Here is a 21,925-nt window from a genome sequence, read left to right on the forward strand (position 1 = left end):
ATGGCAGCTCCCTCCGTCAGTGTGTGAATGTGTGTGTGAATGGGTAAATGTGGAAGTAATGTCAAAGCGCTTTGAGTGCCTTGAAGGTAGAAAAGCGCTATACAAGTACAACCCATTTATTTATTTAATATAATGAATTGTAGCACCCAGAAAAAGTCACAAAAAGTCTGACGTTATTTTTTACTTTTATTGTCAATCTTACGATAAGAAACGGGACAATTCCAACATGTTTGACCTCCCGTTAAAACAACTGTGCCCCCACGCTTCCCCAGACACACAACAGCACTTCTTCATTCTTCGCCAATCCGCTTTCAAGCATGAACAGTGTGTTTGCAAACATGGGAAAAACCAGACTGATTACCGAAAACAGCGCTGCTAAAACTGGATGTAAACAAGACGCACGCCATTGTTTGGAGCGTTGTCAGCATGTTTGCGATGTGAACGTAACTTTAATACATCCAAAATAAACCCGCCGACAGAAATCTACAAAATGTGCAAATATTAAGAGGACAGTAGCAGCTTTTAAGGATAGAAAGTCCAACTCTTTTGTCAGGGACATGGAGGGACAGAAGTAGACTATAAAAACGAGGACATTTTATAATAACACCAGAAAAAGATGCTAGATTTGTTGCTAGTCGTTTTTTAATAAAAAAGCAATTTAGTCTCTAGACCAGGGGTCGGCAACCCGCGGCTCTTTAGCGCCGCCCTAGTGGCTCTCTGGAGCTTTTTCAAAAATATATGAAAAATGGAAATTATGAGGGGGAAAAAACATTTTTTGTTTTAATATAGTTTCTGTAGGAGGACAAACATGACACAAACCTGCCGAATTGCTATAAAGCACACTGTTTGTATTAAAAATGCTTCACTGATTCGAGTATTTGGCGAGCGCCGTTTTGTCCTACTAATTTTGGCGGTCCTTGAACTCACCGTAGTTTGTTTACATGTATAACTTTCTCCGACTTTCTAGGACGTGTTTTATGCAACTTCGTTTTCTGTCTCATTTTGTCCACCAAATTTATAAGGTTGTGCATGAATGCACAAAGGTGAGTTTTGTTGATGTTATTGACTTACGTGGAGTGTGCTAATCAAATATATTTGGTCAGTGCAAGACTGCAAGCTAATCAATTCTAACATGCTATTTAGGCTAGCTGTATGTACATATTGCATCATTATGCCTCATTTGTAGCTATATTTGAGCTCATTTAGTTTCCTTTCAGTCCTCATAATTCAATGTACATCTCATGACACACTATCTGTATGTAATATGGTTTTAATTTTTTGCAGCTCCAGACGGATTTGTTTTTGTATTTTTGGTCCAGTATGGCTCTTTCAACATTTTGGGTTGTCGACCCCTGCTCTAGAACTTTAAAAACATTTCTTTAAGTACATTCATTGTACAATAAGCAGCAACAATAGAAAATATGACAAAATGATATAAAAATAAATATATGTTAATACTAATTAATAATAAAATATTTAGTTTTTTAATGTATGTATATATTTTGTGAGACTTTTACAGAAAAATGAAAACAACGCAATGACGTTATTTTATGGTGGCTATGCCGCTTACAACGCCCCCACCACCACAGGTATCTTGGCAGTCTAGCAGAAACCCTATTGTATTGTTTTTTTATACAATATTTCTTATCGAAAAGTTAGTTTTTCATTTTAAAAGACATGTTAAATGGTAAAATTGTGTTGTTTTGGTGTTGGGGGTCAAGCACTAATTAAATCAATTTCAATCAATTTCAATGGGTGAAGTTGATTTCAGATACATGTGTTTTGAGTTAAGGGGTCTGTCACACAAACAATTAAGCTTGTAATTTGAAGTAGTACGTATGTATGTACTGCTGAAAATGCTCATTTCCCCTCGGGGATTAATAAAGTATTTCTTATTCTGATTCGCTTGTGAAAGGGTACCTAGTGACGTGTTCAGACACAACCAGAATTTAGGGTATGAACATTTTTCCCTCATGTAATTACTTAAAAAAAGAACACTGTATTTAAAAAGAAATATTTTAAATTATGCAAAGCTTTAGTAAAAAAAAAAAATCTAAGGTGTATAAAACATCATTTGGATCATCTCCTTGACTCTTCTCTGTTATCTTTCACTTTCCGTGTGTGTGTGTGTGTTACAGTCCCTTTAATACATCCCCGAGATCAATAAGCTGTATTCCCTTATCAATGTGGCCACGTCTTGTATAGCTTTCAGGACAATTTGCCACGATAACAACAACCATTTGTCACTTTCCCAAAGAGCCGCGACTCTCTCTTGCCGCACAAAGCCGACACGGATCGTGCCATTTCTTTTTTCAAACGCTCAGAGTCGCGCTCTTTTCCACTTGACTCTGCATTATCAGACATCATTTGACATGAGCCTCAGACACAAATGTTGATTATCAAAGATGAGGTAGCGTTCGCTCTTAACAATACTTTACAGTTGTTCCGCCTTGGGGAGATTAAGTTCTAGCAAGCTAATGAACTAAGCAGAAACTGTTAAAACATCATAAAAATAACATAACCCGCCCTCTGGCACGCACACGCACGCGCACACACACACACACACACACACACACACACACACACGGATCAATACCAGGCCTCTATGGATGCCGGGTGTAATATCGGCTCTTTACTGTCTCCGCGTTATTGTGCTCTAACTCATCCTCCTTCCTCTTTGCACTATCACTGCCAGTCAATGCTCACGAGGTACAAAAAATGATGGTTGGATGAGTTCGGTGCATAACATAGGAACCCAGACCTCAACCCAAACATTTTTGCGTTACACAAGTGACGTATGGTCAAAAATCCCACAGCAAAATCTCATAGAAAGCCTTGCCAGAAGAGTGTGGGAGTTGTCCCAATACTTTTGTCCGTAGGGTGCACTTTACTTCCCCGCACTGCCTATAATCCAGCCCTGACCCTGTAACGATGCGGCGTCCAAGAAACCATGACGCAAAGATGCTGGAGGAACAGTATGGGCCATAAAGCGAATGGGGGGGATGGAGAGCGAGTGGGTGTGATGGAGATGGAGGACCGAGGAGAGAAAGCCAAATGGGGGAGGATGAGGGAGTCTGTAGTATGTCTCCTCTCTCGGTAATCGCGTTAACTGGCGGCTCCGAGCCTGGCCTCCTCAGCTGTCTCTCCCTCGCTCCCACACACACACATGCACACACAGCACCTGTGCACTGCATCTGACAGACAGCACATTCATCACAATTAACCAATTACAGCGTCCACCGGTCTGTCTGAACCCGCCTCCCGCTTGAGGACAGCAAAGCAGGGACGGAAACCAACAAAACAAAACAAAAAAAACAACAAAGGAAAGTCAAGGAAAGAAAGTAAACACACTTGAAAGAAGGGATATGAAGTGCTGAGGTGGATGTAATGTTTTACATTAATAGACTACATGCGTTGTATACCACAAGTTACCTGAAGCCACGGTGTTGATGGCCCCTTCCTGTCCGATGATGTGCTCCTTCAGCCTCCTCTCCAGGGGGAACCTTCTCCTCTCCTCCGCCTCTCGCTTAGCTTTCGCCTCCTGGAACTACAAGGAAACGAAGAATGAATGAATGGAGAAAAAACAAACAAAAAAACAGTCCTTTAATGTTTTAAACAGGCTGTTTACAACTTGCTAAAAGTATTTTTTTCCCCCAAAGAGGCCCTAAAATGCAAAACCAACTTTTCTTACCTATGTGCTATTGCAGGGGTCGGGAACCTTTTTGGCTGAGAGAGCCATGAAAGTAAAATATTTTAAAATGTATTTCCATGAGATCCATCCATTTTCTACCGCTTGTCCCGTTCGGGGTCGCGGGGGGTGCTGGAGCCTATCTCAGCTGCATTCGGGCGGATGGTGGGTACACCCTGGACAAGTCGCCATCACATCAGAGCCATATAATATTTTTTAACACTGAATACAACTAAATGCGTGCATTTTTAAGTAAGATAAACATTTTTAGAGTATAATAAGTCTCTTATTCTTTTTATAACATTGTTATTCTGAAGCTAGCCAATAATAAATAAAATACTTCTTACCATTAAAGGCCTACTGAAATGAGATTTTCTTATTTAAACGGGTATAGCAGGTCCATTCTATGTGTCATACTTGATCATTTGGCGATATTGCCATATTTTTGCTGAAAGGATTTAGTAGAGAACATCGACGATAAAGTTAGCAACTTTTGGTCGCTAATAAAAAAAGCCTTGCCTTTACCGGAAGTCACAAGGGCGAGGGCTCCTCACGTCCTCACATTGTTTATAATGGGAGCCTCCAGCAGCAAGAGCTATTCGGACCGAGAAAACGACATTTTCCCCATTAATTTGAGCGAAGGTGAAAGATTCGTGGATGATGTTATTGATAGGGAAGGACTAGAAAAAAATAAAAAATAAAGTTGAAAAAAAAAGGCGATGGCATTGGGACAGATTCAGATGTTTTTAGACACATTTACTAGGATAATTCTGGGAAATCCCTTATCTTTCTATTATGTTGCTAGTGTTTTAGTGAGATTAAATAGTACCTGATAGTCAGAGGGGTGTGGCCACGGGTGTCTTGACGCCAGAAAGTCGACGGCAGCTGCATGGACGGCGCAAGCTCAGCTGATCTCCGGTAAGAGGCGACTTTTTACCACAATTTTCTCACCGAAACCTGCCGGTTGACAAGTGGTCGCGAACCATGTTCGCTTGACCGCTCTGATCCATAGTAAAGCTTCACCTCCGGGAATTTTAAACAAGGAAACACCGTGTGTTTGTGTGGCTAAAGGCTAAAGCTTCCCACCTCCATCTTTCTACTTTGACTTCTCCATTATTAATTGAACAAATTGCAAAAGATTCAGCAACAAAGATGTCCAGAATACTGGTCAATTGCGCGATGAAAAGAGATGACTTTTAGCCGCAAATGGTGCTGCGCTTATATGTCCTCTACAGTCCGTGACGTCACGCGCACGCGTCATCATTCCGCAACCTTTTAAACAAGAAAGTCCGCAGGAAATTAAAATTGTAATTTAGTAAACTAAACCGGCCGTATTGGCATGTGTTGCAATGTTAATATTTCATCATTGATATATAAACTATCAGACTGCGTGGTCGGTAGTAGTGGGTTTCAGTAGGCCTTTAATGTGACTTCTTGAACAGGTGATGTAAAAAATGGATGGCTGGATTAAAATGCATGAGAATGTTTTATATTTTGAATGTTATTTTTAACACTGATTACCAGCGGAATTATTCATTACCTATTGTGTTAATCAATGTCAGCTAAGATTTATATGAGAGCCAGATGCAGTCACCAAAAGAGCCACAGGTTCCCTACCCCTGTGCTATTGTGTATTTGGGTTTTGCATAAGTCCTGAAAATTTGAACTCAAACCGTGGAGGCATTGCAGAGATATCTATAAAATAATCTTGCCTTCCTTATTTCCTCCAAACGAGCTGGTGTGACGTTTTTCCCTGGTGTGACATCCACATTTAGTAGATTTTTACCCGAAGGGCTTTGCGTGGGAGCGCCATTTCAGTCTGACGTGCATCCTCCGTTGTAACCATTTCTAATACAAAGCAGCGTATAGTTTGAACTCGGGTTGTACGATATACCGAAACTAAGAAAGTACCGCGGTACTGATGAATTAAAAATGGTTCTATACGGCTTCTAAAAAAAATACCTTTTTTTCCCCAAACTTGACATTGTGACATTGCTGCTAAACTGAGCAGAGGTGCATGTTAAACAACACTCACACACAGAGTACTTACAAGTAGAAACAGTGTGGGGATAGAAAACAAAGGCACAATAATTCATTAAATTCAGCTTTGTTACTGGATTCTTTGTAATACGCTTCTGCCTTGGAAAGTTTGTATCTGTAACTAATATTTGTTAATATTGACACTGCAATATTGTTAAATGAAGGACACTTACTGTATTACATATGTCTAGCTTGTGTGTTATTGTGTGCTTGGCTGTTGTGTAGCTGTTAACTCCTAGTAGCCTATAGCCTACCATGTTTACCTTTTGTCAATGACTTGACTAAAGTAGAAGAAAAGACCAATTTTGTGTGTTTATTGGAGGACATTTAAATGTTAACTGGCTGTTCAGTTTTGCACAAATAAACACGCTGCAGGCTTGCAACAGAGCGCTTATATCGGAGATTCTAGATGTACGCAGATATACCATAAATTCCAGACTATAAACCGCTACTTTTTTCGTACGCTTTGAGCCCTGCGGCTTCTACAACAGGGCAGCTAATATTTGGGTTTTTCGTCGCTGCTGGTCACAATGCAAATAGTTTTGTAAAACAAAACAAGAAAAGACACTGAAAAGGTGTGTTACTGTTTGTGCTATGACGCCATCTTTTGGACGAGTAGTTTACTGCAGGCGCTGTCGTGCCGCAATGCCCTTCTTTTTAGGGATTTATAACGGAAGTGCCGTTCCATCTTGTAGCCGCCCATGGCATGTCTACTCGTACAAATTCTTTGTTCATCACTCTAAGCAATGTTTGTAAGTGTATAAGAGTATTTTCATGCATATTTGTATGAAGCCAGTGTCATTAGCATTAGCTAATATGCTAACACTTTTACGAGTGTGTTAGTATTATTAACTTACAATGGCATTTTATTTGTATTGTTTCAGTTTCGCAAATTCCTCAATAAATTCATTACGACATCACCGCGGAGTTATTGAGTCTGTTTAGCTGATTGGAGAGCGAGCTTGACGATGACTTCTGTTTTGTTTAATCAGCCGTTTTACTGCCGTGTTACGGACACCATTTGGAAACTATTAAAAACATTTCCAAAATATTTCTGTGTAAATAACTACAGTATTTTTTGGATTATAAATCACAGTTTTTTTTCATAGTTTGGCCGGGGGTGCGACATATACTCCGGAGCGACTTATGTGTGAAATTATTAACACATTCCTGTAAAATATTAAATAATATTATTTATCTCATTCGCGGAAGAGACGAAGAAAAGGTCAGCAATCGTCACACACACGTCAACCAATAAGAATTTGGCAGGGGGGGGGGTCATGGCAGAAGTGCATTGTGGGTCATGGGATGCTAACTGCTATATGCTACTGCCGTAGCTATTAAAGTGGATCATTTCAACATTGGCGGGAACTTATAAAAACTAAAATGGGCTGAACAAAAATGGCACCGAAAAGGAAATCATATACTGCAGATTACAAGCTGGACGTAGTGAAATATGCAGCAGAAAACGACAAGAGGAAGCGACGCATACCTTTGGAGTTGGCAGAGTTGTTTAGAAGAGACATCGAGGAAGAAGATTTCATCGGATTTATCGATTAGGAGTGACAGATTGTTTGGTAAACGTATAGCATGTTCTATATGTTATAGTTATTTGAATGACTCTTATCATAATATGTTACGTTAACATACCAGGCACCTTCTTTGTTGGTTATTTTTGCGTCATATAACGTACACTTATTCAGTCTGTGGTTCACTATTCTTTATTTATTTTAAATTGCCTTTCAAATGTCTATTCTTGGTGTTGGATTGTATCAAATCAAATTTCCCCCAAAAATGCGACTTATACTCCAGTGCGACGTATACATGTTTTTTTTCCTTCTTTATTATGCATTTTCGGCCGGTGCGATGTATACTCCGGAGTGATTTATAATCCAGAAAAATACGGTAATTTCACAACATATGTATCTGCCCCTTATAGTCTGGTGCGGTTAATATATGGGGGGGGGGGAAAATTCCCCTAAAATGTAGTGAATGTGTCTTATATAAGGGTGTGCTCTATAGCCCGGAAAGTACGGTAATCCTTATAATTTTGCTGATATCGGATCAATGTCGGATCAAGAAGCCCTAGTAACAATACAATTATACTGCATTTATATTCATGTAGTGATGTGTGGGGTTGAGTGTATTGATTTCTCACATTTTATCTCTTGAAAAGGTTTTAACCCCTGTTAACATCAACCAGCTTTCACATTTCTGGTACACCCCAGCAGCTGTCACTCATGCAAAGACGTCCTGGTGAGTGTTTGTGTCATTGTGTCCTTGTGTCAATGTGTGTGTGTGTGTGTGTGTGTGTGTGTGTGTGTGTGTGTGTGTGTGTGTGTCTCTCAGTGTGTGCATATGCGCTGACCAGGAAACATACATTTGAACATATTTAAACCAAGGTTGCTCTAATTGCCTGCACATTCTAAACATTCCCCAGACCACATCAGAATGTGAGGAGCATGTCCTACCTTTCCTTCCCATTCCTGCAAAAGTGTGCGCACTTCTCCTTCTTTGGCATAGGCCTGCGCTGTGTGTCCCAGACCATTGATGTGTAGGGGGTTTGCACCTGCATGCGAACACACATAGATTTGCCGTGCATTGGAATAGGGTCACAAAAAGCATACAAAAAAAAACAACATCATCATCATCTTGGATATTTCTACATGATGCACCTCATCAGCAGGTTTTAAAACGCAGATGGAAACAAGTCGGCAAAAGGGTCAGAGGTCACGCAGGTTCAGCGGGTCACTGAGTAACTGAAGTGAAGCAGGCGTGCCACGCAATGACCCAGCAGGGGTTTCATATCGGTAACGGCGATGACACGCTGTGTCCACAGCATCCGCTCACAACCTTTACACACTGCAGGTTGCTGCAGGTTGGGGGTCCTCCATTGCACAAAGCGCGCGCACAAATGCAGGGGTCACATCTTGAAGGAAGCTGGGAGGACAAACGTGATGACACAGCGTGTGTGTGTGTGTGTGTGGAGTGTGGCAGGGTCAAAGAAGATGGTTAGCGGTGCCTTCTGCCCTGATTGAGGCCACCACCTTACAACCTTAGTCACCCACACACACGTGCCTCAACAGTATGAAGAACACTTAGAGACATTAAATAACACTTGTTCCATCACTATCACTTTTACCATCATATTTGTACATATCATATTTGCTGGTGTTGCTCTATTGTTATTGTTGTGTTTGCTGTTGTTGTTTTTGTTTCTCTGTCTTATTCCCCTCTTGCGCCCACAATTTCCCCCTCTGTCTTTTTTTTCCTCTTTCTATACCCTCCTGCTCCGTCTCATCTGCACCAAATGATAAAATAAATACATTTAATAAAATCAAATACAACTAAGGCAACAAGAGAAGTATCCTACACTTCTCTTTTGTAAATTAATCTGAACAGCCGATATGGGCATTTACCTCAACTTAATGATTTGCCTGAGAAGCTGGACAGAACAAAACAAATAAAATAAAATAAAAAAATAACACTTATTCAGGAATCGCACGTCTATAATAATGCCAATTATATCTAAATAATAAATAAATGATAAATGGGTTGTACTTGTATAGCGCTTTTCTACCTTCAAGGTACTCAAAGCGCTTTGACACTACTTCCACATTTACCCATTCACACACACATTCACACACTGATGGAGGGAGCTGCCATGCAAGGCGCCAACCAGCACCCATCAGGAGCAAGGGTGAAGTGTCTTGCTCAGGACACAACGGACGTGACGAGGTTGGTACTAGGTGGGAATTGAACCAGGGACGCTCGGGTTGCGCACGGCCACTCTCCCCACTGCGCCACGCCGTCCCTAAATGGTTGATCTAAATGGTTGTTTCATTGGACACCACTGTGGTCAAACTCGATTGTGTTTGTCACACAAATATTTGTCAATAGTTGTCGGGTTTGTTTAGCCTCAACCATCATCAAGGGCAAAAATGGAATTCTTTGACATCTTGAAGGATCTCCTCGAGTTAAATACCCATTGAAATGAAATACTTTGTGTAGATAAAGAGGTGACTGTGTCACTGACGCTGTAAGTAATTATTTTAAAGTGTATTTCTGTCATAGTGTCTTTAGACCAGTAAGCATGTAGACAAATACAGTGAGAGTAAGTACTGCATCTCTGTCTGGATTGGAGCCTGCAGTGCCTCAGACTGAAAGTCTCTGCAGAGAGTGGTGAAAACGGCGGACAAGATAATCAGGACTCCTCTTCCTCCTATCCAGAAAAAAATCGCAAAAAGCCGCTGCCTGACCAGAGCTCAGAAAATCTGCAGAGACTCCTCCCACCCCCAACAAGGACTGTTTTCACTGCTGGACTCTAAAAAGAGGTTCCGCAGCCTTTGTAGCAGAACCTCCATGTTCTGTAACAGCTTCTTCCCCCAAGCCATAAGACTCTTGAATGCATCATAATAATCCCCTCAATCCTCCCCAAAAACAAATGAACTCGCAAGAATATAAAGACAATATAACATACATCCATAAACATAAATAAATAAATGGGTTGTACTTGTATAGCGCTTTTCTACCTTCAAAGTACTCAAAGCGCTTTGACACTACTTCCACATTTACCCATTCACACACACATTCACACACTGATGGAGGGAGCTGCCATGCAAGGCGCCAAACAGCACCCATCAGGAGCAAGGGTGAAGTGTCTTGCTCAGGACACAACGGACGTGACGAGGTTGGTACTAGGTGGGGATTGAACCAGGGACCCTCGGGTTGCGCACGGCCACTTTCCCACTGCGCCACGCCGTCCCTGGTCCATGGATGTATTTGCAAAAGTGCAATATATCTATCTGTACAGAAATCTATTTATTCATATCTGTACCTTATTACTCGTTTATCCTGCACTACAACGAACTAATGCAATAATATTTCATTCGTATCTGTACTGTAAAGTTCAAATTACAATGAAAATAAAAGGAAGTCTAAGTCTAAGAGAGGAAGTTCTCATTGTTGCTAATTACGGTAGCCTACATTTTCAGTGAAAACAAACCGAGAAACTATGACAATAAGAGTAAGTCCGACTCCTGAGCGGTAGTGGGATTTTTTGATTGCTAAATATGTGCTATCTACATATCATATGAATAACTATATAATAACCATTTTACAGTGAATGTAGGGATGGGCGATATGGAGGAAAAAGTATCTTTATATATTTTTGCTTAAACTCGATATTCGATATATTATCCGAATTTGCTGTTCTGAATGTGTCCACTAGATGTCGCAATAGGAATTGTTTGTATCTTTGTAGATTATGCCAAATATGTAAAAAAAATAAACTAGAGTACCAGTCGAGGAAAATGAGCAAACTACATAAATACCTTTCTGTAATTTGATATTGATATTTTTTTAGCTCGATAGATTGAAAATGAACACCAATGGGTTGACTGATGAAAATTCAAATAATTTATTCATAAAGTATAAATAAGTGTAAATAAAACCCCAACAACATTATGATTTGTACGATTTCAGCATGTGCTTGTTCTATTTTTAAACAAAGAAAACAATCTGAAGTTGTCTTAATTTTTAAGTTATCGTGCCGTGATTATACCAGTTCGGCCCACTTGGGAGTAGATTTTTCTCCGCGTGGCCCCCGATCTAAAATGCGTTTGACACCCCTGATTTAAGCTGTCCAATAAAAATGAAAATTAAAAGCTAGGGAACAAAATTGTAACAGTCAACCCCTTCAATAGGCACCACTGTATTTTTTCTTCATCCTTCACTTTAAGCGTGAGCAAAGAATGCGTGAAGAATACTATACACCACCGACCAGATAAAGACCAAAAGAGAAAGAGATGATACATTATTACCTGCTCACAGATACAATCTGGTGGTTTGAGCACACTGCAGCAAGCCCTGGAAAGTCCCACTTCATAATGCTTCAGTCACATGCAGGATTCTCACAAGAATGAGACAAAAATACAGTGGTACCTATTGTAATTAGTGCTTTCTAAGTGATAAAAAAAGAAAAATATTTTGATCTGTAATTACTTAATATATTCACTCTGGAAGTGATGCCATTTCTCCATAACTCGTGTAACAGATCACTCTGAAACAAAATAAAACAAGACAACATTCAAACTTACACAAACACACTTCTGAAACGTTTTTAAGTTCATTATGAACATTTCACTCAGTTTGTGAGACGTAACTCATTCTATCCCCACTATTGAAAATTCCCAAGATCACTGACAAAATCTCATCATTGAGTGACACTTCTTTTTCGCCGTGGCTACATATGATCTTTGCGCTGCGTTGCTGCTGTCATTCCAGAACAAGAAGGCGACGAGACAATTTGCAGGCATGCAGACAGTGTTAGACAATAAAAATTAGATGAACATAATTAGAAAAACAAAACACACTAAATATGATTATGTATTTCATTGCAATAACCGCGATCATTCGACATCCCTTCCCATAACAAATAGTGCAATTATCCAAAATTACTGACTAAGATCTCAACACAATCCAGTTACCTTGATGATCATGTTTTATTATTAGTAAATAAAAATTTTTTCCAGTTGTGTCACTGTTATGGGGTTATTATTAACACCTATTAGCATAGACCAGGGGTGTCCAAACTTTTTCCACAGAGAGCCGCACACGGAAAAATGTAAGCATGCGGGGGCCATTTTGATATTTTTCATATTCAAACCATAACAAAATATATGGATTTTTTTTTTTTTTAATCCTTAAGGCTCTGGGGATCATAGAGGGTCGCAGTCACTAAAATGTTAAAAATAAGTCAAATTATTATTATTTCTTTTGATTTAATGCTTACAGTAAATCTCTATATCAACTTGAGGTTGATATAAAGTAAAACAAATAAGGTTTTATGCCTTTTCTGTCAAAGACAACTTTGTTTTTTATAGTAAAACTGAAATATGCAGTATTTAGATAGATAGATAGTACTTTAATGATTCCTTCAGAAGAGTTCCTTTATTTAGCAATTAAAGCCCTCAAAGATCAATAATGCAGGACACCATTGATTTTAATTATTTAATATTTTTGAGTAATCACAGTGAAAAGTTAAATAAAATCCTACTAAATATATTTGAGATCCGAAAGGTTCCCCACTCATTAAGTGATGCATTTTTATTCTTTTTTTTTTTTTACTTTTAACACTTAAATTTCAAGATCAACTTCTGATATCTGTCGATTTTAAGTTTGAACTATTATTTTGTTTGTTTTATGCTCTTTTGTCAAAACTTTGACGTTTTTATATGGCAACCACACAACATATGCAATATTTTTTCCACATAAAACATTTTAAAGTGATAATTTTTAAGTAATAATTCATTATAACAGATTTTTGGGTCCTTTTTTTTTGAGCAATGGAAAAAAAGGAAAATAAAGCCAAAAGGAAAAAAAAACTGCCTGCATGTCAGCTTTGTGTCAACATTGCCACTTTTTATCATTAGATTTCACCTCATTCCACTTTTTTAAAATGTTTTTTTTATTTTTGCAATACCATCAATTTTGCAATTTTTGCAGAATGTGTGGTGGGCCGGTAAACGATTAGCTGCGGGCCGCAAATGGCCCCCGGGCCGCACTTTGGACACCCCTGGCATAGACGCTATGTGGCTAAATTTATAGTTAAAAAGTCACTCCTGTTAGTTTCCAAACCTTGTCCAACAATGAAATCAAGTTGCACGAAATGGCACAAAACCTCTTTTTGAGTAGTTTAATGCGTGTGTTATTAGATTTCGAGTTGAAAAAAAAAAAGTTATTCTGACAAGCGATTCGACCCTAAAAGACAATAGCCAGGACAGGAGTAGGAATCACATGAGTAAGCTACACTTAACAACGCTCTCAGTGTGCGCGATCAATAGAGATGGGCGCGCGTTCCCGTTTCTCTGAGCGCCGACCACAGAGACTAATAATCACATCGATAAACCCCTAAAAACTGTGACCTGCTCATGAGGCGATCGATTTCAACAACAATACACTGACACACCCCACCAAAAACATGAGGGAGGAAAGCAATAAGGCGCACACACACACACACACACACACACACACAAATGCACACACAACATAATAAATAGCATCATTTAGGGCTTTAATATCAGGCCAACCCTCTGGGCCATACCACTTTATAACTGGATCAACACTAACGACACACACAGACACCACAGCTGAACACTACAACACACACACACACTCACACACGCGCATACACAAGATCCCTTCATTAGGAGTGCTTTAGTTATGCCTATTAGGGGTGCCCTCCCCTTTCCTATTTCCTCCGCCTGCTCTTTCACGGCAGCTGGCAGGAGAGAGCCCCTGCTGGTCTTTGTGCATGTGTATGTGTGTGTCCTTGTCCCTGCATTGTTTGCGTCTGAGCTGGTGTGCCTGCCACCACCTACGGTGGCGTCCATTACGGTCTTAGTGCCCCTGGCCCCAGGACCTGATGTGGAGCCTAGGGAGAAGCTAGAGAGCCTCTGCAGGTAGGGCGAGGGGACTTGTGGGGTGCGGCGAGGCCCGAGGGTGGGCCGGGGAGACTGTGATGGATGGACGCGCGGGTGTGAGGCCGGCTCAGGCCAAAAGAGCAAACCCAAGGCTACTGGGGTAGGATGGACACACACTAACACAGGGGAAATAAGGTAAAAGATACACACGGCGTGTACCTAAATGACACGCGCACAAAGCGGCAAAATATCCTCAAGCTGTGGTTTTATACGTTTTTGCGGTGATCACGCCTCAAAAGAGGTAACGGCTGAACACAAATGAATAATGAAACTTAGCTTACAAATTCAAAATGGGCATTGTGGTGTTCATGGAGCTTAAAGGCCTAATTACTAAAAACCACTACTACCGACCACGCAGTCTGATAGTTTATATATCAATGATGAAATATTAACATTGCAACACATGCCAATATGGCCGATTTAGTTGACTAAATTGCAATTTTAAATTTCCCGCAAAGTATCCTGTTGAAAACGTCGCGGAATGATGACGCGTATGATGACACGTGCGCGTGACGCCACCGGTTGTAGCGGACATGTTCTTAATAAGTAGTCTGCTTTAATCGCATAATTAGGGACGGCGTGGCGCAGTGGGAGAGTGGCCGTGCGCAACCCGAGGGTCCCTGGTTCAAATCCCACCTAGTACCAACCTCGTCACGTCCGTTGTGACCTGAGCAAGACACTTCACCCTTGCTCCTGATGGGTGCTGTTTGGCGCCTTGCATGGCAGCTCCCTCCATCAGTGTGTGAATGTGTGTGTGAATGGGTAAATGTGGAAGTAGTGTCAAAGAGCTTTGAGTACCTTGAAGGTAGAAAAGCGCTATACAAGTACAACCCATTTATCATTTATTTATTTACACAGTTCTCTGGACATCTGTGTTGCTGAATCTTTTGCAATTTGTTCAATTAATAATGGAGACTGCAAAGAAGAAAGATGTTGGTGGAAAGCGTTGTATTGCGGTCGGCTGTGGCAAAACAAACACAGCCAGTGTTTTTTTTTTTACATTCCCTAATAATGAAGCTTTAACATGGAACAGAACGGTCAAGCGAACATGGTTCTCTACCACATGTCGACCGGCAGGTTTCGGTGAGAAAATTGTGGTAATAAGTCGGCTCTTACCGTAGACATGAGCGTCGTTCTTCCTGCAGCTGTCAAAGAGGCAGCTGCGACTCTCTTGGCTCCTCCGTGGCTTCCCTCAGAGACACTGGCGGTCGCCACACCCCTTTTGACTTTCAGGTATTGTTATATAATCTCACTACAACACTAGTAACACAATAAGCAGATAAGGGATTTTCCAGAATTATCCTAGTAAGTGTGTCTAATAACATCTGAATCGCTCCCATTGTCATTATTTTTTCTCTTCTAGTCCTTCACTCTCACTATCCTCATCCACAAATCTTTCATCCTCGCTCAAATTAATGGGGAAATTGTCCCTTTCTCGGCCCGAATCGCTCTAGCTGCTGGTGGCCATGACTGTAAGCAATGTTCAGATGTGAGGAGCTCTACAACCAGTGATGTCACGCGCACATCGTCTGCTACTTCCGGTGCAGGCAAGGCTTTTTTATTAGTGACCAAAAGTTGCGAACTTTATCGTCAATGTTCTCTACTAAATCCTTTCAGCAAAAATATGGCAATATTGCGAAATGATCAAGTATGACACATAGAATGGACCTGCTATCCCTGTTTAAATAAGAGAATCTTATTTCAGTAGGCCTTTAAGACGCTTATTGGCCGTGATAGCGGCGCCGGCCGAGCGATGGCCCTGTCCAACAGGAAGCTGTAATACCCCCACCGTAATCCAATTGGCGCATAAAAACAAATGTCCCTGCTTTGCGAAAGTTCTTACCTTTTATTTTTCAAATATGCGTCCACGGGTAAATCTGATCGAGTTATACAAGGTGATTTGTTTAAGTGTGCTCACAGGGGCAGGGGTGAGACGGGACAGACGGCTTTGAACGCACCATCCATCATGAATATAAACAAGACATTAATACTTGTGCGATTGTGCAGTGTATAATCATGTCATTTTTTTCATGTATGAAAAGTCGGCGTAAACTCCTAAATAACTGACAAAAGCGGTCATATTCAAGAAAACGTGCATCTCCTAATTGGCGAAATGAGTCATTTTGCTCTTGCCCACATTTATGAAAGGCACTTCCTGTGAGTGTGGCGTTACCCCGAGGGCTTGTTCTGTGTGGAGGTCACAGTTCAACTAGGCCTGGCTTGTTTAAGAGCTGCTCGCCTGGAAACTGAGGGGGATATTCTGCCTCCGGGGTCTATAAATGCATGTGTGTGTGTGTGTGCGTCAATGACAGGTGCGGGTACCATGGGGTGAACAGGGGCGTGGTGTGAACAAGTGATCAATTTCAAATGAGCTGCAATACTGTTTTGAATCATGTGCATTCATTTGAAAAACTGTAGATTGCAAAGAAGAAGAAAAGAACATGTATGATCACTAATTAGGGATGTTAGGATCGGGCACCGATCCGTATCGGATGGTTTTTGGAAAAAAGTATGTGATCGGCCAATGCCGATTAATTCCTTTCAATGCAGATCAGGCTTTATGGCTGACAGGTGGTTAGCAGATAACTAAATACAGTGGAAACCCGATTCACGAAACCCCTCTATTTGTAAACATTTTGTTTTACAAACCTCTAAATGGCGTCTAATATGCCTCCGTGGGAACCATGTCTTGGTGTACGAACGCTTCATTCATTCATTAATTTTGTGTGCTGCTATGCCATTAGGATGACATCACTTCCTGTCACATGTTTATGCTTTCCATTACTCAATAACCCATACTTGCCAACTCTCCCGAATTTTCCGGGAGACTCCCGAAATTCAGCGCCTGTCCAGAAAACCCCCCGGGACAAATATTCTCCCGGTTTTCAACCGGAGCTGGAGGCCACGCCCCCTCCAGCTCCATGCGGACCTGAGTGAGGACAGCCTTTTTTTACGTCCGCTTTCCCACGATATAAACAGCGTGCCTGCCCAATCACGTTATTCCATACAAGGCGTCCGGCATACCGCCGATGAGCATGGTGCAGATGGAGAAGATCTTCTCGGCGTCCGTGTTGGCGCACACGTTGCCAAAGCCGACGCTGGTCAGGCTGCTGAGGGTGAAGTAGATGGCGGCGATGTAAGAGCTGCACGCCGACGGGCCGCCGACCGTGTTGTTGACGTAGGGCAGTGGTCCTCGAACACCGGATCGATAAATAATAAACATATTTGAAGTAATTAATTTGAAATGATCATAATAATTCATTTAAAATGACCATGTTTAATTATTAAAACAATTGCTTGTTTATCAACAATTTTAGCATTTTATTCATTGCATTTTGAAGCTCTCAGAAGCCAAGTTACGTTATATTCCTTAAGATTTATTTATGCAAGTTTGAAGTATCAATTATCTAAACACTGTTTTGTTTGCATACTTTCAGGATATATATATATATATGTATGTATGTATATATATATATATATATATATATATAAAATACTTGACTTGGTGAATTCTAGCTGTAAATATACTCCTCCCCTCTTAACCACGCCCCAAAAGTGTAGGGCGGTTTAAGGATATTATAGGGAGCCTTTAGCCCCAATAAAAAGGCCTATTGACACCATTAATTTGAACACTTGATGAAACTAAGACAAAAACATGTAAATATTGCGGGCTTTCTGATTATGGAGTGCGCTATCTACTGGCATGTGCGTGGAAAACCGCATCCGATGATCAATGATGGGCGTGTATACATGCCAAAGGGAACGGGTTTACAATTACATAATTTAAATAGTTAATACCACAATTCTAAAAAAATAAATAGATAGGATTTTTGCATGTGTTTTAAAAAGCTAGTTTCAACTAAATGATATTAATAATTAATTCTTCAGTGCATGTTTGGTGGCGACAGGCTTAGCGTGGTTTGGGCGTTTTTTTTTAAAGTTGAATGATTATAAATAAAGATTATTAAACATCGAGACCACAATAAGCCTAAAGCCCTGGGTATAGTATAGTACAATTCAGAAGTGAGGTTTTCTTAATTCTAATGTTTTAAAAACATGAACATTCAACATATATTTCCTCTACATTCCATGGTTGTAGTTTGGGGCATGACATACCAAACTCCAGCAGCACACGGACGGTGGATGGGTCGTCAGCCAGCGTGGCGTAGTGGAGCGCGGTGCAGCCTCGAAAACCCGCCCTGCTGCTTAGTCTGCTGCTGAATTCATCCTCTCTGGACACCAGAACTGCAAGGGGAGAACAGAGACCTGAAAGTTACCTGGGATAGTAAGTCCTTCAACAAAAGTTCTCTTGTTTAGGTTAGATGACCAAATGGCCCAGAGCAAACATCAAATTTTGGAGGAACCAGCACACTTACTTCAGCTGATCTATCATAAATGAAAAGACGGTATTAGAGTATTTATCTTTGGTTACCATTTAATTGTAACTGGATAGTTTTTTATTGTTGTTTTTTTTTAACTTGCCCAGATAGTTAGTGTATTCTAGTGATTCATATGTTTTATATAATATTAATTTTAGTTTGTATTGCTTTATGTAAAAAAAATGGCCAAAATGTCCCGAAAGTTCGATATTTAACCATGGAAGCATGACGGAGATTTTATAAAACAATCTTGCCTTCGTTCATACTCCATCCAAATGAGCCATTTGGAATTTGCACAACGTGTGACATTTTTCCAGCTTGTGACATCACCGTATATATCCATATATGGTAGCGATGTACCCCAAGAGCTTTGTGCGAGTCCGCCATTCTAGTCACAATGGGTTCCTTATTTGACGCTATACTTTTACTGTGGGGCAGACTTGCTCGTAATTAGTGTAGACACCACCTGGAGGCGCTAAACACTACAACATGGCAGACGGGGAGGAGACGCAGTCGAAGTGAAGGCACATAAATAAAGTTTCCTTTCACTACACGATCGGTACCGGAAGACAAGATCGGTTAACGCATGCACAGAGACTACGTCATTTCCTGTGAACTTGTTTTATGGCAGTTACGTGTGTGCACGCCGTCACTGTTTTTTAGCAATCTTGATTTTAATAACAATTTAATATATTACATTACATACAAAACAAAAATAACGTTATCTAAGAATACAGTATTTTGAAACCGCACAGATCCATGCAGAAACCTGAACAATTTGCTTAGCAGCCCTAATTGTCAAATAAAATAGTTTTTTCTTACTTTATTTACATTAAATAAATTAATTTTCAAAACTGACAATTTAAAAGTACATTTTTTGTTAGGCCAATGCTATAAATCAAAGTGAAGTGCCACGTTTAAAAAAAATTACAATTAAAAAAGAAATTACTCGATCGGAGTCATTCATTGCAAATACAGAAGAGTGAAAGCGATTTAAATTGTGGCGTTTGTCATTCTTGTTCGGTGTGGGTTCACAGTGTGGCGCATATTTGTAACAGTGTTAAAGTAGTTTGTACGGCCACCCTCAGTGTGACCTGTAAGGCTGTTGACCAAGCATGCTTTGCATTCACTTGTGTGTTTGAAAAGCTGTAGATATTATGTGACTAGGCCGGCACGCAAAGGCAGTGCCTTTAAGGCAGGGGTCACCCCGGTGCCCGCGGGCACCAGGTAGCCCGTAAGGACCAGATGAGTCGCCTGTTGGCCTGTTCTAAAAATAGCTCAAATAGCAGCACTTACCAGTGAGCTGCCTTTATTTTTAAAATTTTACTTATTTACTAGCAATCTGGTCTCGCTTTGCTCGACATTTTTAATTCTAAGTTAGACAAAACTCAAATAGAATTTGAAAATCCAAGAAAAATATTTTAAAGACTTGGTCTTCACTTGTTTAAATAAATTCATTTATTTTTTTACTTTGCTTCTTATAACTTTCAGAAAGACCATTTTAGAGAAAAAATACAACCTTAAAAATTATTTTAGGATTTTTAAACACATATACCTTTTTATCTTTTAAATTCCTTACTCTTCTTTCCTGATAATTTAAATCAATGTTCAAGTATTTTTTTTATTGTAAAAAATAATAACTACACTTTAATTAAATTCTTCATTTTAGCTTCTGTTTTTTTGACGAAAAATATTTGTGAAATATTTCTTCAAACTTATGATTAAAATTCCAAAAAATTATTCCGGCAAATCTAGAAAATCTGTAGAATCAAATTTAAATCTTATTTCAAAGTGTTTTCAATTTCTTTTAAAATTTTTGCTCTGGAGAATCTAGAAGAAATAATGATTCGTATTTGTTAGAAATATAGCTTGGTCCAATTTGTTGTATATTCTAACAAAGTGCAGATTGGATTTTAACCTATTTAAAACATGTCATCAAAATTCTAAAATCAATCTTAATCAGGAAAAATTACTAATGATGTTCCATAAATTCTTTTTTTAATTTTTTCAAAAAGATTCAAATTAGCTAGTTTTTCTCTATGTTTTTGTTGGTTGAATTTTGAATTTTAAAGAGTCGAAATTGAAGATTAAACTACGTTTTAAATTTTAATTTTTATTTCTTTGTGTTTTCTCCTCTTTTAAACCGTTCAATAAGTGTTTTCTTCATCAAAAAACCTCCCGTAAAAGGAAAAAAAATGTACAAGGGAATGACAGACAGAAATACCCATTTTTTTTATATATATAGATTTAATTATTAAAGGTAAATTGAGCAATTTGGCTATTTCTGGCAATTTATTTAAGTGTGTATCAAACTGGTAGCCCTTTGCATTAATCGGTACCCAAGAAGTAGCTCTTGGTTTCAAAAAGGTTGGTGACCCCTGCTTTAAGGTTTATTGGCGCTCTGTACTTCTCTATACGTCCGTGTACCACTCCGTAGAGCGGCGTTTTAAAAAGTAATACATTTTACTTTTTGAAACCGATACCGATAATTTCCGATGTTACATTTTAAAGCATTTATCGGCCGATATTATCGACAGTCCGATATTATCGGACATCTCTACCTTTTAGAGGCGGTATAGCACCCAATATGATTCATTAGTATCGCGGTCCTGTACTAATACCGGTATACCGTACAACCCTAATTCACTCAAAGTATTAAAAACAATGATGGACGCTGCCTGCGACTTTAATGCACGGCGTATTCAAATAGTTCCACTCTGACGCCTGTTTCTGTTTTGTTACGTTTCCAGGCGTTAAAGTGCCACCATTCTTAGATAGATAGTACTTTGATTCCTTCAGGAGAGTTCCCTCTTGTGCGCATATGCAAGAGAAACACAACTTTTCCATTTTCACCTGAAAAGTAGTAGTGTGAGAACTCTTTCCAAATTGAAAAGTAAACCATTTATGCTCAATATAAGAGCACAACACCAGACTGCAATATTGTCTTTCATGTTTGGCATAGTTCATTTTCACAGTTGGGCTTGTTCAAAATGAACATGTGAACAGTGTCTTTTTTACTCCGCTCCTTAGTAATAACAGACATATTGTTTTCTTCTTCCCCTTTCCATAAGAGCACTCATCTTGTGCCACTCCATCATCCTGTTGTATTTTTTTTTTCCGCCTCCTTCCTCTCTTCTTTGGCATTCATCAATTCCCTTCACCACTTGCACACTCATCTTCCCCACCAACCCACACTCTCTATCCCAATAACTTTGTCTCATCCATTTCCCGGCTTCCTCTCCCTCATCAATCCCACACTATATCACAGCATCTTCTCCTCCATCTTTAACTTTGCTCTATCCATCCCCATGTTCTTCTCGCTCCCCACCGTTTCT

The 21,925-nt window shown here is 39.8% G+C and overlaps 1 protein-coding gene across 1 annotated transcript in view; it reads right to left on the bottom strand.

The window, feature by feature from the left end:
• The window catches only part of clpb (ClpB family mitochondrial disaggregase), a 93,158-nt gene that overhangs the window by 44,896 nt on the left and 26,337 nt on the right, over positions 1–21,925 (bottom strand). Inside the window, exons 5-7 of the mRNA XM_061919122.1 lie at positions 18,328–18,456; positions 8,200–8,297; positions 3,433–3,547 (exon numbers count right to left, since the gene is read on the bottom strand). Of these exons, the coding sequence (XP_061775106.1) occupies positions 3,433–3,547; positions 8,200–8,297; positions 18,328–18,456 (342 nt within the window). The remainder of the gene's footprint in view (positions 1–3,432; positions 3,548–8,199; positions 8,298–18,327; positions 18,457–21,925) is intronic.

This window comes from Nerophis ophidion, linkage group LG13, assembly GCF_033978795.1.
Source record: "Nerophis ophidion isolate RoL-2023_Sa linkage group LG13, RoL_Noph_v1.0, whole genome shotgun sequence".
NCBI lineage: Eukaryota > Metazoa > Chordata > Actinopteri > Syngnathiformes > Syngnathidae > Nerophis > Nerophis ophidion.